The sequence below is a fragment of the Onychostoma macrolepis genome, chromosome 13 (assembly GCF_012432095.1).
Source record: "Onychostoma macrolepis isolate SWU-2019 chromosome 13, ASM1243209v1, whole genome shotgun sequence".
NCBI lineage: Eukaryota > Metazoa > Chordata > Actinopteri > Cypriniformes > Cyprinidae > Onychostoma > Onychostoma macrolepis.
Genome location: NC_081167.1, coordinates 22,781,257 through 22,797,451, shown reverse-complemented (window position 1 = coordinate 22,797,451; position 16,195 = coordinate 22,781,257). Strand labels below are relative to the sequence as shown.

The 16,195-nt window shown below is 37.2% G+C and overlaps 1 protein-coding gene across 2 annotated transcripts; it reads left to right on the top strand.

The window, feature by feature from the left end:
- The first annotated feature begins 2,927 nt into the window (after nucleotides 1–2,927).
- Nucleotides 2,928–14,922, top strand: lgmn (legumain). 2 transcript variants are annotated; one of them, XM_058796576.1, is made up of 14 exons: nucleotides 2,928–3,065; nucleotides 3,790–3,948; nucleotides 4,986–5,083; nucleotides 6,235–6,316; nucleotides 6,410–6,492; nucleotides 6,724–6,799; nucleotides 7,308–7,370; nucleotides 7,458–7,524; nucleotides 10,510–10,628; nucleotides 10,808–10,897; nucleotides 11,634–11,843; nucleotides 13,255–13,425; nucleotides 13,526–13,593; nucleotides 13,824–14,922. In XM_058796576.1, exons 2-14 carry the CDS (start codon nucleotides 3,802–3,804, stop codon nucleotides 13,864–13,866), a joined length of 1,317 nt encoding a protein of 438 aa, XP_058652559.1. In that variant the 5' UTR covers nucleotides 2,928–3,065; nucleotides 3,790–3,801; the 3' UTR covers nucleotides 13,867–14,922. The 2 variants fall into 2 exon arrangements, with proteins under 2 accessions (XP_058652559.1, XP_058652558.1); XM_058796575.1 differs by having other exon boundaries at nucleotides 2,969–3,065; nucleotides 3,793–3,948.
- The last annotated feature ends 1,273 nt before the right edge of the window (nucleotides 14,923–16,195 follow it).

Here is a 16,195-nt window from a genome sequence, read left to right as displayed (position 1 = left end):
CAGGTGTAATTCATAAGTTACTCAAAGAATGTAATATATTACTCATTACTAGTTGCTCCTTTCAAAAGTAATATTGTTACTTTACTTATTACTTTCTTGCAACAGTAATTAGTTACACTACTAGTTACATTACTTTTTCTTCACGCCCCACAGAAGCTGTAACTGTGTAACTTCCAGATAAAATTCTTCTTGAATGTTACTAACAACATATTTCTGCCTCATTATTTGACCAAAATCCACATTGGATCGCAGTCAGAAGTTATTACAAACACTCAGTAGTGATTGATAGTGGCATTCAAGTACAAGTGTTGTATTAATCTCATTAATTGTCATGTGTAGCTTGAAGCTAATTGTAATTTCTCCGTTACCCATATATGATTATATTTCATTATGTATTTTATAAAATCACATAAGTTTGTAAGAAACTGTTTAATTTTCTAAAAAGATTAGTAATTATAGTAATACATGCTGATCAGAGGGATGTAAAGAGGGAGTCAAGTAAAGCCACAACTTACACAACCATGTTCAGATCATCTTTTTTCCTGACAAAATCAATATAATGCAATATTTCTATCTGCTGAAAGTAAGCTTTTCCATATTACAAGCTTGCCTGCTGAACTGGGGACATCACATGCATGCAGAGGCGGACAAAGTACACAACTTCATTACTTGAGTGAAAGTACAGATACCACTGGTCAAATACTACTCCACTACAAGTGAAAGTTGTAAAGACAGATTTTTACTTAAGTAAAAGTACGAAAGTACATGTTTTTAAAAGTACTTAAGTATCAAAAGTAAAAAGTAAATGCATTGTTTTATTGTTGCATTGTTGTATACTTATGCCACTAATGCAACCTACTGAATACACTGATTAGCTTGTGTTATCTTTGGAATTAAGAGCTTTTATGTTACCAAACCTATAGAAATGGAACAACTGAATGAAGAAAATCATCTTTATTTTTGTATATATTTAACACTCCTACAACTACATTGAACTCATTTTAATACTTGTTTAAAAGTTACAAAGTTATTTTTCAAAGAGATATTGAAGTCTATGATATGGTTCATTTTAGGCAAACAAAGCAAACGTTGAAAAGAAAACAAACCTTTAGTCTCTTCAGAAAACTGGAACATACTCTCTCAGTATGGCCACGGGTGTGAAGGTTGCACCAAATAACCATCTTTTTTAATTTTGCCATCAACTGATCAGTGTTCATAAAATGCTCAGAAATCAGTGAACTTCACAACATGTGGCTAGGTTTGGGTATTGTTTTAATTTTATCCACTCCGATTCTGATTCTGCTAATTGATTTCAGTTCTTATTGATTCCCAGTTTAGATTCCAAAGTTTTCATTTAGCCTACTTTTTGATCATTTGTTTGCACAAAATAATAATAATTTAAAAAAAAATATATATATATATATATATATATGTATTTATGTCCAGTGTTTTGACAATAAAATAATGTTCAGATTTATATACTTCCCTGACCAGTTTTTAGCAGCAATTTACCAGTAGGCCTAAGTTTTATATATATATATTTTTTACTGCAAATACCATAGTTATGGTTACTATAGTAAAAACATGGTTAATTTTCCAAAGGGCTTTAATGAGTTAACACATGCCTTTTTAGAGCGCTTTTAGCTGTGCAGTAGCGCAGACATTTACATTAATTTAGCGGGGAAGATCCCGAGGTTGCCAGATTTGCGAAAAAAAATCAGCCAAATGTCCATTCAAAGCTAGGCGGAAAACTGCAGGCTTAGAAATACTGTAACACTTGGCAACACAGGAAGGTCCTGGCAGATCGGAGGCCGGATTTTTGCAGAAAAAAAGGGTTCAGTGAATCTGAAAATGCACACACTGTAAAAACTGCTAAATATAACGACTTTCTACTTGGGGACCTTGATATAAATGTAGTTGAGTAAAAAGTACGATATTTGTCTTTCAAATGTAGTGAAGCTAAAGTCGCAAGTTTCCAGAAAAAATAATACTCAAGTAAAGTACAGATATTTATATAAAAGTGTACTCAAGTAAAGTACACTTTTATATAAAAGTGTACTTAAGTACAATACTCAAGTAAATTTACTTCGTTACTGTCCACCTCTGCATGCATGTGCCAGTAGTGAAAATTATGAAAATAAATCTAGGAATTATTTGATTGTTGGATTTTAAATCAGCAGGGTTGAGGCATCAAAAGTAACTAAGCTGTTTTATGGATGGTAACTATAATATTATTACTGAAATCTTATTAGTAATTAGTTACACTACTAGTTTCTGCAAAAAGTAATATTATTACAGTAACTAGTTACTATTCATAATTAAACTACAGTCTCAATAAGCTAGCCTAAAGATAGAGAATCGTTATTAGTAAATTACAAAACACTGCAGAAGGAATTTAACAGTACTAGCTACAGATAACTATAGACTGATCTGAAACAACAGTGAGCATTAGCATGTAAAATGGCTGCTTACAGATATATCCAGACATGCTCTGTTCCTGATTTGTATTACGACACCTGTAAAAACAGCACAACAGGTGAGACCCACCCAGCTATAAAATATGCGTGGGTGCAGCAGTCATATGACAAACTTATGACCTGATCATGTGCTCGATTATTTTCTGCCCAGATAGTAAAATAAAAAGAAGGGCAGGTATCTATGATGCGGCTTCTCAGCAAAAAATGATTAATAAACTTTTTCTAACCAATTATTAAATCCCCTAAAAGAGCTGAGGCATTTCCCCTGAAGTTTCATAACGGTTAGACTTTCCTTGTCAAGTAGCAGACCACTTCAATGCATTTCTATACTTCTGAAAAGCTTCCTCTCTTTTTGTTTTGTTTTCAGTCAACTCGTTGCACATGACCGACTAGTCAGGCGGTCAGTTGAGGCTCCGCCCAGGGGTCAAAGGTGATTGGATGCTGCACTGAGGCGTGTTGAGCTGATTGGATGGCACATGGAGTCCGTTTGCTCTGATTGGCTGCTACGGATGCGTCCCCGTAGCGCTGTTTGTAATAAAGCGTCGCATAGCTCCGGTGCAGGCAGCTCGAGCAGCGCGTACAGAACTGGTAAGGGCAAAGAAACTACTTATATTTTTATTTTATAATAATCCTGCCTATTTTGTTTGGTTATGGTTTGTATAATTAATGAACTCCAGGGTAAATACCGCATTCAGCTAACGGGAGTACAGTTTAAATCCCCCTGTGGCCTGTTGTTTTATTGTAGTCTGATGTCCTTGTATGTATACCATAGTAAACAGTCATTTTTAAAGTTACAGTCATTTATTACCACAATTAAATGTAGTATTTGATACTTGTAGTATTTGTCTCATCTAAAAATGAGACATTTAACAAAATCTTTTTCTGTTTGAAGGAGAATTACTATGGTTTTATAGTAGTAAACAAATTGCTGTATTAATTAACTGCGGTTGATTTTTGTAAATATGAAATGTTCAAAGTAATGGGAAGCTTTTGCTAAAAAAAACTCACTAACATTTTTAACACTTGATATTTTATCTCTGCCTTACTGTAAACAGACTTTATATAGGACATGTTTTGTCACGTGATAGTCAACACTGCGTTATTTGCATAACTATAAAGGTTGTAATGGGTATTTACAACATACCCATATTATAATATACATGTATATTATATTTTTAGCAAAATGAAATCAAATTAAGTACTTTTTGTAGTATGACAAATACAAATGCCTTTTAAAGGAAGTTTACAATCTTTAAACTTTTAATAGCATGCATGGTGTTTTTCTCTGATTATTTTGCATCTCTGTTCCCAGTAGATTGCGGAGATGAGCCCACAGACAGTAGCAGTTTTAGGTCTTGCCCTGAGCCTGGGGCTGGTAGTGAGTGGTTTTCCTGCCGAGCAGCCAGAAAATGGGAAGCACTGGGTCGTCATTGTGGCTGGTTCGAATGGCTGGTACAATTACAGACACCAGGTGAGTGTGGAACTGATCTTTGAGGTGGAGAAAGTACATGGGTTTTTCCAAACTCTTAGTCAGTTGTCATCAGTGATGGGAATAACGGCGTTACTAACAATAATCGGCGTTACTAATAGTAATCAAACGAATTACTGTTTCCCCCGTTACAACGCCGTTACCGTTACTGACAATAAAATGTTACTATATTATATTATTAGAATTTAATTTTTCAGTTCATCTGAATGGATGCGCAGTGAATCTGTATTTGACGTACCATAAACTCTAGTGTGAAGGCGCACGCTGGCCGTCGCTTTCTCTCATATACACGCACGCAAAGAAAGATACAGAGCACGAGAGTCTTTCATAACATGCAGAAGTAAACGATATTCTTTGTTGTATTTTCCTGTCAAAATAACGGAGTTCCTTTGGAATTCTTCAGCTTTTAAGAACTGCCGGTTTCTCTGGTAGTGGGCGGAGCTAATGCGCAAACGACAATCTCATTGGCTGGCGCTCACCTATTATCGTCCCTGTTTCAGCAAATCAATTCGAGCGAACGCAGACAACGTGATTAATATTCATGAACCCAGCAGCTCATTAATCCTTAGTGCGTTTTATATTGATGACAAATATGCATTCATACTTGGTTATTCTAATTACTAAAGTTCTATCATCATATAATATTAAATTATCATAACATTATATTATAATGCTTGACTGACTGATACTAAGTGTCAGTAGATACATAGTGTAGATTAATGTACAATGTTTTATAATAATAATTTATTCTCTTTAGTGTCCATTTCATTAATTTAACATATTTAATATTGGGGGCATCCAAAGTTATTTGACATTTGAACATTTTTTAAAAAGTAACGCAATAGTTACTTTCCCTGGTAATTAGTTACTTTTATAATGATGTAACTCAGTTACTAACTCAGTTACTATTTGTGAGAAGTAACTAGTAACTATAACTAATTACTTTTTTAAAGTAACGTGCCCAACACTGGTTGTCATATCTGAAGTCTGTTTAGATGTTTATTCGTGTTTGTGTATAGGCCGACGTGTGCCATGCGTACCAGATTGTCCATAAGAACGGAATTCCTGATGAGCAGATTGTGGTGATGATGTATGACGATCTTGCTCAGAGCCCTGAGTGAGTATGACTTCTGTTATTTAAACAAACTAGTATAGCGTAGTGGTTCTCAACTTTTTTGACTTCAAGGCCCTCAGTTTGTCAAAAACAATATTCAAAGCTTATATGTATCTCTTGTACTTCTTTTTTCAATTGAAATCAATAAACTATAAAAAATGATTGTACATCTTCGTTTTAGTGTTCTTTTAGCATGTTAAGAGAGTTTATTTTTAGGCATATTAACAAATAAATTCAGATTTAAGATTTCTCGAGGGGGCCCCCTTGGAAGTTTGGTGACCATGGACTATGGTTGAGAACCACTGGTATAGTGAGATTGGGTCTGGTAAACCAAGAGATATTGGATCAAGCCTAGTAAGAAATGATTCATGACCTGGAGTAACTTTGCTCAAATGCAATAGCGATAGAAGAACAAGGACTTTACCCTCATTGCCGCAGACTGTAGAAAATGTGCTGTTAGCGGTTTCAGATATATATATATTTTTTTTAATTTCACGATCACCAATATGAGCACTTCCCCTAAATCGTTTTGGTAAAGTGTTGACTTCCAACAGCAGACATAAAAAATTATTTAGATGCATGGACGCACACGCACGCACACACACAGAAACAAAACTTTGAGTCAGTTCCTTTGCAGAAGTCACACGTATCTAATTTAACCACCAGAAGACTTAATCTGCCAACAGGAAAAATGCATGAATTGTAACTTGTCAGGTTTTTCTCTCATGGTCGTGATAGTGGCATTTACGATATGGAGTATATGTATGTTATATATGTATATGGAGTGTATGCTTCTTTTTAGGGTTCATAAACCGAACGGAGCCTGTGTCTAAATAAGAATATAATATTAATATAGTCTTAATTTAATATCTATATTTGAAATATACATGTATATAATATACACACACACACTTTAACCTTTGTAGGTCAGGTGTTCCGGCTGAATTAAACGATGAAAGAAAGCGACGTGTTATCTGATAGTTGGCTTAGTCACATGGTTTAGGGGTTAAATTCTAACCCGTGTTTGATAAGTTGAGAAGAAAGGTCTTTTTATATTTATGCTTTTAAGAATCAATTTGCCAGTTTTGCTCCTTAAAAACCAAAAGCCTTTTCGGTACAGAGGTTCATATGACTGTGTTTTTGTTTGTGTCCAGTAACCCTACTCCTGGAGTGGTCATAAACAGACCCAATGGATCAGATGTTTACAAAGGAGTGCTGAAGGACTACACTGGTGACGTGAGTTGATACGTGCACCTTTGAATCTGAGATTTGACATAGCAAGTGGTGTGTTTGCCATCTACTTAATAATACTGTGTGTTTGTTATATAGGATGTGACTCCTCAGAACTTCCTGGCGGTGTTGAAAGGTGATGCTGCCAGTGTGAAGGGAGGCTCTGGAAAAGTGCTGAAAAGGCAAGTTCCCATTAAAAACTGTGGCAGAGGAGGGGGGTTAGAGGTCATTAGCATGTTGTTGAAATGTAAATTAGATTTTAGTGTCTTACAAAATTTATTGTCCTCAGTTCCTGTGAAATCCCAGTCTCTTTTGTCTCTGTTTGTGCATGTTGAGTCAGATATGTGGAAAAACAGGTCTTATGATATACTTTCCTCTCTCAGTGTATTTTTTTATTTTTTTTTTCCTGGCAGTGGTCCAAATGATCATGTGTTTGTGTATTTCACTGATCACGGAGCCCCAGGTCTGCTGGCCTTCCCTAATGATGATGTAAGCACTTTCTGCTTCCTGCGGTCATTTAGCTGAGTCAGATCCTTTCAGATCCTTTTTACGCACACTACACCGTTCTTTCCAAAAGTCTAAGACCACTAGTGTAAATGATTCTATTTTATATATTTTTCTAGTTTCATTACAAATTATATAATCAACATAAGTAAATAGTTAAAAATATATATTAATTTCAACCAAAAAAAAAAAAATCCCAGATGATCTCAGTTTTTCATCCGCCTCTGAAGATACTCCTGAAGTTGGTCAGCTGACATAGATCTCATATAATGAGTAACACATTTAACTCACAGAAGGTTTAGCTGTGAGTTGCATTGACAACTTGCTGCACTGACAACTTTTCCAGTAATTGTGCATGATCATCGAGTGGGGGAGTTATTGCTTCACTTCCTTATGCATGACATGTTTATAAATTAATAGGAATGTTGTAAGATGGCTTTCATCTGTAGAAACTTAACAGTAAATCATTCTTCTACTTTTCTCTGTTTTTTAGCTTCATGTAGATGACCTGATGGAAACCATCAAGTACATGCATCAAAACAACAAATACAAGAAGGTGACTGTTACATGTATTTGCTCACAAGATACAATCGTCTTTTTTTTTTCTTTTTTTTTTTTAATAAATCCTTTCTTGCGCATATAGATGGTGTTTTATGTTGAGGCCTGTGAATCTGGCTCTATGATGAAACCTCTGCCGGTTGACATTAATGGTAAGTGTTTTTTTAACACCATCACACATGCTGCTGTGTGTAAATAAATAATACCATACAGTGGGGCAAAAAAGTATTTAGTCAGCCACCAATTGTGCAAGTTCTCCCACTTAAAAAGATGAGAGAGGCCTGTAATTTTCATCATAGGTATACCTCAACTATGAGAGACAAAATGAGGGGGAAAAAAATCCAGAAAATCACATTGTAGGATTTTTAAAGAATTTATTTGCAAATTATGGTGGAAATGAAGTATTTGGTCAATAACAAAATTTCATCTCAATACTTTGTTATATACCCTTTGTTGGCAATGACAGAGGTCAAACGTTTTCTGTAAGTCTTCACAAGGTTTTCACACACTGTTGCTGGTATTTTGGCCCATTCCTCCATGCAGATCTCCTCTAGAGCAGTAATGTTTTGGGGCTGTCACTGGGCAACACGGACTTTCAACTCCTCCAAAGATTTTCGATGGGGTTGAGATCTGGAGACTGGCTAGGCCACTCCAGGACCTTGAAATGCTTCACGAAGCCACTCCTTCGTTGCCCGGGCGGTGTGTTTGGGATCATTGTCATGCTGAAAGACCCAGCCACGCTTTCATCTTCAATGCCCTTGCTGATGGAAGGAGGTTTTCACTCAAAATCTCACGATACATGGCCCCATTCATTCTTTCGTTTACACGGATCAGTCGTCCTGGTCCCTTTGCAGAAAAACAGCCCCAAAGCATGATGTTTCCACCCCCATGCTTCACAGTAGGTATGGTGTTCTTTGGATGCAACTCAGCATTCTTTCTCCTCCAAACACGACAAGCTGAGTTTTTACCAAAAAGTTCTATTTTGGTTTCATCTGACCATATGACATTCTCCCAATCCTCTTCTGGATCATCCAAATGCTCTCTAGCAAACTTCAGACGGGCCCGGACATGTACTGGCTTAAGCAGGGGGACACGCCTGGCACTGCAGGATTTGAGGCCTTTGTTACTTTGGTCCCAGCTCTCTGCAGGTCATTCACTAGGTCCCCCCATGTGGTTCTGGGATTTTTGCTCACAGTTCTTGTGATCATTTTGACCCCACGGGGTGAGATCTTGCGTGGAGCCCCAGATCGAGGGAGATTATCAGTGGTCTTGTATGTCTTCCATTTTCTAATAATTGCTCCCACAGTTGATTTCTTCACACCAAGCTGCTTACCTATTGCAGATTCAGTCTTCCCAGCCTGGTGCAGGTCTACAATTTTGTTTCTGGTGTCCTTTGACAGCTCTTTGGTCTTGGCCATGGTGGAGTTTGGAGATGGACTGTTTGAGGTTGTGGACAGGTGTCTTTTATACTGATAACGAGTTCAAACAGATGCCATTAATAACAGGTAACGAGTGGAGGACAGAGGAGCCTCTTAGGGTGTATTCACACCAGGAAAGTCCGATAGTTCACTTGCTTTGGTCCGGACCAAATAGAATGTTTTTTTTGTTTGTTTGGTGCGGTTCGCTTTCACACTGCCCTTTTTGTAAGTGAACCAGAAATTGTAAACACAACCACACGTGTGCTAAGGTCATCCTTTCATTGGACAGAAATTCTCAAGCAGGGAAAAACAGGAAGTGCAAAAACAGGCTAATCATGGAGGTCTTTCGTAGTGCAATTTTTATTATTTTACTGATTTGCTGTCATGAGAGAAAAACGCAATATGAAGAAACTTATGAGCATCATATATGAGACATGTCATACAATGTTGTAATTACAACTTGCCAAAAATAAAATCTATAGACATGAAATACTCAAAGCATATCAAAATGTTAGTTTAAACATTTACATAGATACATGTGCGCTAGGCGTACATCATATCGTTTGTGCGGAGAGTGGAAGCTGAAGCGCGCTTCAGAACATCATACAAATACGCCGTAATTGTTGCTCATAAAGGTAATAATAATAATACATCGTTCGGAACTGTAAAGGGTATATTTTTATTTGTGTGCACTCACAATATCAAGAAAACGTGCCTTTCTAAAATAAATAAAACTAATAGGATGCGCTTCCCGTCAAAAATGAACCGTAACTGAATGTTTTCCTTACAGACATGATGAATATATCTATAGAAAGCTTTGAATTTCTACAAAGCGAAATAAATCATATCCAAAACAAAAACTCTTTCATTATAATCCGTAAAGATGCATTTCTTTCTAAAGGCGCGTCCAATGAGGAGATGCGAGTCAGGATTTTTAACTTCATCTTTGTGACACTGACTCAGAAAACACTAGTTTATTAATAAATAATTAAAATATCTCCTTACTATTTTCCCAAGACACATTCATTGTAACTTTTGCCAGGGCTTTGCGGCAAGTTTTAGCCTATTTAGTGCACTCATGTCACGTTGCTGTGGGCGCTATGGTCACGAAAACTCATAATTTGCACGCGTTTTTAAGCATTGCGGTTTGAAAACGAGTGATTTAAGCGATTGAAATGCAAACAACAGCACTATATGCGCGAGCTGTGTGTTTTCTGAGCGTGCTTTCTGCAGTTGGATCGGATCAAGGCCGGTTCATATTCACACCTTAAACGAACCGTACCAGAGGTCGTTTGGAAGCGGACCGAGACCACCTCTTCAGCTGGGTCTCGGTACGCTTGTTTGGTCCGCTTTTGGTGCGCACCCGCTGCATTCTCACCTGCCCAAACGAACCGTACCAAGAGGGAAAACGAACTCTAGTACGATTCAACCGAACTAAATGAGGCAGGTGTGAAAGCTCCCTAAGAAGTTACAGGTCTGTGAGAGCCAGAAATCTTGCTTGTTTGTAGGTGACCAAATACTTATTTTACCGAGGAATTTACCAATTAATTCTTTAAAAATTCTACAATGTGATTTTCATAGTTGAGGTATACCTATGATGAAATTTACAGGCCTCTCTCATCTTTTTAAGTGGGAGAACGTGCACAATTGGTGGCTGACTAAATACTTTTTTGCCCCACTGTACATGTAATCCTTGTCTCCTCTCTCTTTGTATCCCAGTCTATGCTACCACCGCTGCCAACTCTGATGAGTCCTCATATGCCTGTTACTATGATGAGGCCAGAGACACCTACCTGGGAGACTGGTACAGCGTCAACTGGATGGAAGACTCCGATGTGGTTAGTACACACATCTGACAGAACTTTGTTTAGGTCCATATTTAAGAAAGATAGAAAAGAAGAGCATTTATTCAGCATGAGCAGATTGATCATATTGATAGCAGAGCATCTCGCACGCAGTCACGCAGACCAGATGATAGGAAAGTGTTTTAAATGATGTTGTGTGTTTGTTTCTTTAGGAAGATCTGAGCAAAGAGACTTTGGCCAAACAGTTCAAGATCGTAAAGGCCAAAACCAACACCAGCCATGTGATGCAGTATGGAAACAAGGTAATACACTCACAAACACTGTCTAAGATGTAAAAGACATTTAGTAAATATGTAAGGGATAATCAACGGCTAGCTGTGCATTAAACGATTTGAATGCACTACGCGGAGGCAACCACTCTCCGGGTTCTTCGCCTCCACGTCGTGCATTCAAATTGTTTAATGCACAGCTAGCCGTTGATTATCCCGTTTATGCCATGGTCATTTCCCAGCATTCACATATTAAAGATGTTAATAATATTTGCGCTGCAATATTTGACCGGAACGATAAAGATGACGGTTATTTTCGTCTGTATTACTATTCAACTGTAACTGTATGTTACTATGGTTACCAATGTTTATAGGAAGCGCATTAATATAGAACGTGATTAAACTGACCTGGAACTACCTGTGCAGTTCAACGAATTTAATCAACACCTGCCAGTGTTGAGTATTCAGACAGTCCATGGCATAAAAACAATTAGCACATGCATTAAGGAAAAAGCACCGTCTTTACACTACCAAGTACCAATTGCAAGGTTGATCAGCATTAGTGAAGGCTGAATTATTTGTGCTGCAAAGTAATTAATTATTAAATAGCTGAATGTCTCACATTCCCGGCTAATTCAGAAAGTTTCTGTTTATAGTCACGTGTACTTTATTGACAAGGAAGTGTTTGATAAAAGCAGAAATGCTGTTCTGAGTACTGTCTGCATGTCTGTACTTGCCAAATGTAACTGTTGGTTTGTTTGTGTTTTAGACGCTCTCCCACATGAGGGTGATTGCGTTCCAGGGTAATTCGAAAGGTCTTGATAAGGCACCAGAGCCTGTGTCGTTGCCTGTGATTACTGAACATGACCTCATGAGCAGCCCTGATGTGCCCCTTGCAATCATGAAGCGAAAACTCCAGAAGAGCAATGACGTTAATGCCGTTGTTGGTTACATGAAAGAAATCCACGAACATCTACAGGTTTGAAACACTGCTTTTTACCCAACAATTTAAACAGATAATTATTTATTCTTTTATTTTAAATGTTAAAAGTTAATTCATTGTTCAAAAAGTTGGTGTCTGTTTATTAAATGCTTTTATTCAGTAAGAAATAAGCAAGTGATTTCTTGTAGCCAATGTTGATATTTCAAATCACCAAAACAAACACACCCCTTCCCCAAAAGGGTCTTGCCCCTATTTTGATAGCTCTGCCTCACACATACGTACGCAACCCAGGCAACTATTAGTTCTGTGAAACAAAGCAAAACCAATGTTACTCACCTATCGAGAAGAAACAAAGCAACCTCGGCGTCTGATCGCAGGCCTTCCCGTTCCTTGAGTTCTCTCCAGCGCTGGAAAGCTGATCCGATATTAACACGGGTCCTACTTCTTGCCTTATCATAACACCATATCTACACCTGGAACAAAATACTATGGAAGTCATTATAATCAGTGATGCTGTCTACACTCGATGCGGCATGGCGCGACACGACAAATCTACATATTTATGACATTGACACAAATTTCAAATGATTTTCAACGGTCACTTTGTTGTGTCCAGTGTAGACAGATTTTAACTGTTGTGGCACGACACGTCAACTGTCGTGTCCAGTGTAGACATGGTGTAAGCCGCCCTTTGTTCCACAGACATTTTCTTCTTTTGTGCTTTATCCGCCATCTCTATCTTTCTGTTGATGCCTGGCTCGGCTAATGTCCGTCATGTGCACTGAGCGCGCTCTCCTCTGCATCATGAGTAGACACGCCACTTACTGCTGATTGGCTACAAGTTTGTTTTGGTACTTGACCCGACTCAGTTTTCTAAAGCGTTTTTGAAAAAAATACATACACTACCTTTTAAAGTGATCAACTGACAGTAAAAACATTTATAATGTCACAAAAAGATTTGCATTTAAAATAAGGGATGTTCTTTTGAACTTTCTATTAAATAAAGAATCCTGAGAAAAAAAATAAAAATTTAAAAAAGTTATGATTTCCTCAAAAATGTTAAGCGGCACAACTGACTTCAACATTGATAATCCATAAATGATTCACCAGATCAGCGATTAGAATGATTTCTGAAGGATCATGTGACCCTGAAGACTGAAGTAATGGCTGCTGAAGATTCTCCATTGGCATCACAGAAATTTACTTTTTAAAATGTTTTTAAATAAACAAAATTGCAGGTTTAACTGTTTTTTTTTTTTAAAAGAAAAACCCAGCCTTGGTGAGCATAAAATACATAAAATACTACTTTCAAAAACTTAAATCTTACTGACCCCAAACTTTTAAATGTTAGTGTATGTAACGTATACTGTAAGTGATGTATGTGACATAGATTTCAGTCAAGGTGATCATATTATAATGGATTTTATGTTTGTTTGTGTGTGTGTAGGTGCGGGAGCTGCTTGGTAATACCATGCGTAAGATCGTGGAGCATGTGGTGCAGGAGAAAGAGGAAGTGCAGGATTACCTGGAAGGACGTGAAGAACTCACGGAGTATGAATGTTATAAAACTGCTGTCAAGCACTACAAGAAACACTGCTTTAACTGGCACCAGCAGGAGGTACCAACAGTCAGCCTGAACAGGCTTCCTTGTCCTCTTTCATCTGCATGGTTTACTTGTGCTTTGCTGTGTGTGTGATGTCTTTTCTCTCTTATTGCAGTATGAATATGCTCTGAGACACCTGTATGCTTTAGTAAACCTGTGTCAGGGAGGATACCAGGCCCAGAGGTAAAGACACTTTTTTTTTTTTTTTTTTTTTTTTATTAATTTTTTTTTTAATTTAATTAAATTTTTTTCCACACCACTTATACCTTTTCTCTAGTATAGATAATGATGTCTAAATTTTGTAAACGAAGTGTGATTCCATAATAAATAGCGCCCCCTGCCCATGATAGTGAGGTATGTAAAGTTTTGTTGCAGAATGTTTGTTTAAATCCCATATCTGTCCATTCTCACAGAATCACAGCAGCCATGGCTGACGTGTGTTACTTCAGACAGTAGGAACATGAACTTGTGAGCCATTGAAGACTTATTTTGGATGGACTACACTTTGCACAAAAGAATCAGACTGTTGGGGAAATCTGTATCATCTCACACACAACTTTGATTTTTATCTTTTTGAAAATGTTTCTTTTAATGAGGATTTGCACTTTTAATGTGATGTTTTACCAATCTTTATTTTGTTTTAACGAAAGAAATGTGCTTTAAGACGCTGCCCAGTGACCCTTGACAGACACTTTGGGCCGTTAACTTTTTTTTTTCATATTTTGTGTGTATTTGTGTATTATTTTTAAAAAATTATTTTTGTTTCCCTTCAGATGCCTCCTCAATGAGACAAACAGATTTTTTTTTTTTTGACAGTACAGCTTTAGAATGAAGTCAATAGCAGTTTTTGCACCTCAGTTACTGTCATTATAATTAAAAAAAAATACATATTTTAAGATGGTTTGGAAACCAAAGTATTCAAATGTCCAATCATACATGATGTTGAATGGATTCATTCAACCAATGTAAAACAAACACTAGATAGACACATTTAGCTACATGCTGCACTAAGATGTTTTTAAATCTTTTTTTTTTATTATCTGCTTGTTGACTGAGCCATGACAATACCCAATTTCTCTCCAGTAGTAAAATCAAAGGAGCTCTTCTTTGGTTATTGACTAAATGTATACCTATCAAACTAAAGTGCAAACTAACCTAACTATCTGAAGTCTGTGGTCATACTTAACAAGAAGTGTCTTAAATAACAGAGATCACCGCTCCAAAACAACTGCCGTTTGGGCAGTTAATGAGCATGTGTGTTTGGTGTAATGGTCGATGTGTCAGGCTGTGCTATTATGTCAAGTGCCCTCCGTTTGGAGTAATTTTCGGCTAAAGTAAGGTGTAAGGTGTAATGTTTGAGGAGTGTTTTCTGGAGTTTGAGCTCTGTAAGAAAAGTGAGTTTGCACTGACAACATAGGTTAAACACTCTGTGAAACAATACACTGAACTAATGTCAATGTTAAGCAGTGAGTTATTGATTATAAAAGCAAAAATAAACCTGAATTGAGCGAATCTGTTGAATGTATTTTTTCTTTCAGTCTGAGTTATAGCTTAATTCTGTTGAAAAATACATATGTTACTAGATGGAAATTTCTAACATACAGCTTATTTTTGTTGCTATATAAGATTAGATCAAAATAAATTCATTCTTATATAGCATCAAAACTAAGCTCATTAGTTGTGGGGAACATTTGCAAATACAGTGCCCTCCACTAATATTGGCACCCTTGGTAAATATGAGCAAAGGCGGCTGTGAAAACAAGTCTACATTGTTTATCCTTTTGATTTTTCATTAAAAAATTGTTTTAAAAATCACAAAATTCTAACCTATCATTGAAGTAAAACGATTGAAAGTGGGGGGAAAATCCCAATGTGAAATAAATGCTTTCTCTAGTTCATGTTGGCCACAATTATTGGCACCCAGTTATTGCAACGTCCTTTTGCCAAGATAACAGCTCTGTTTTTTCCTATAATGCCTGATGAGGTTAGAGAACACCTGACAAGAGATCAGAGACCATTCCTTCATCCAGAATCACTCCAGACCCTTTAGATTCCCAGCTCCATGTTGGTGCTTCTTCTCTTCAGTTCACCACTCATTTTCTACAGGGTTCAGGTCAGAGGACTGGAATGGCCAGCAGAAGCTTGGTTTTGTGCTCAGTGACACGTTTTTCTGTTGATTCTGATGTTTGTTTTGGATTACTGTCCTGATGGAAGATCCAAACATGGCCCATTATAAGATTTCTAACAGAGTCAGTCACTTATTGATTTTTTTATCTGTTGGTATTTGATAGAATCCATGATGCCATGTGTCTAAACAAGATATCCAGGACCTCCCGTAGAAATAGGCCCACAACATCAAAAATACAGCAGTATATTTCATTGTACACATGGGGTACTTTCTATCCCTGTGTTCACCAAACCCATCTTGAGTGTTTGCTGCTAAAAAGCTCATTTTTTAGTTTCATCTGACCATAGAAGCCAGTCCCATTTGAAGTTCCAGTCGTGTCTAATAATAGAGTTTGATCTGAATCCAGCTTGGAGAAGTTTTCTTGAAACCCTCCCAAACAACATGTGGTGATGTAGGTGCTGTTTGATTTTTTCTGACTCAACTCCAAGACTCAACTAATCTCTGCAATTCTCCAGCTGTGATCCTTGAAGAGTCTTTGGCCACTCAAACTCTCCTCCTCACACTCTCAGAAATAGGGTATAAAAGCTGTCACTGGGGCGGTACCTTTTCAGAAGGTATATGTTTGTACCTAAAGAGTCCATTTTGGTACCTTAAAGG

Coding starts and splice junctions, on each gene's coding strand:
- lgmn (XM_058796576.1), top strand. CDS start 3,802: ATGAGCCCACAGACAGTAGCAGTTTTAGGTCTTGCCCTGAGCCTGGGG. Junction 10,629..10,807: donor GGATGGAAGACTCCGATGTG/GTTAGTACACAC, acceptor TTGTTTCTTTAG/GAAGATCTGAGCAAAGAGAC. Junction 11,844..13,254: donor AAATCCACGAACATCTACAG/GTTTGAAACACT, acceptor GTGTGTGTGTAG/GTGCGGGAGCTGCTTGGTAA.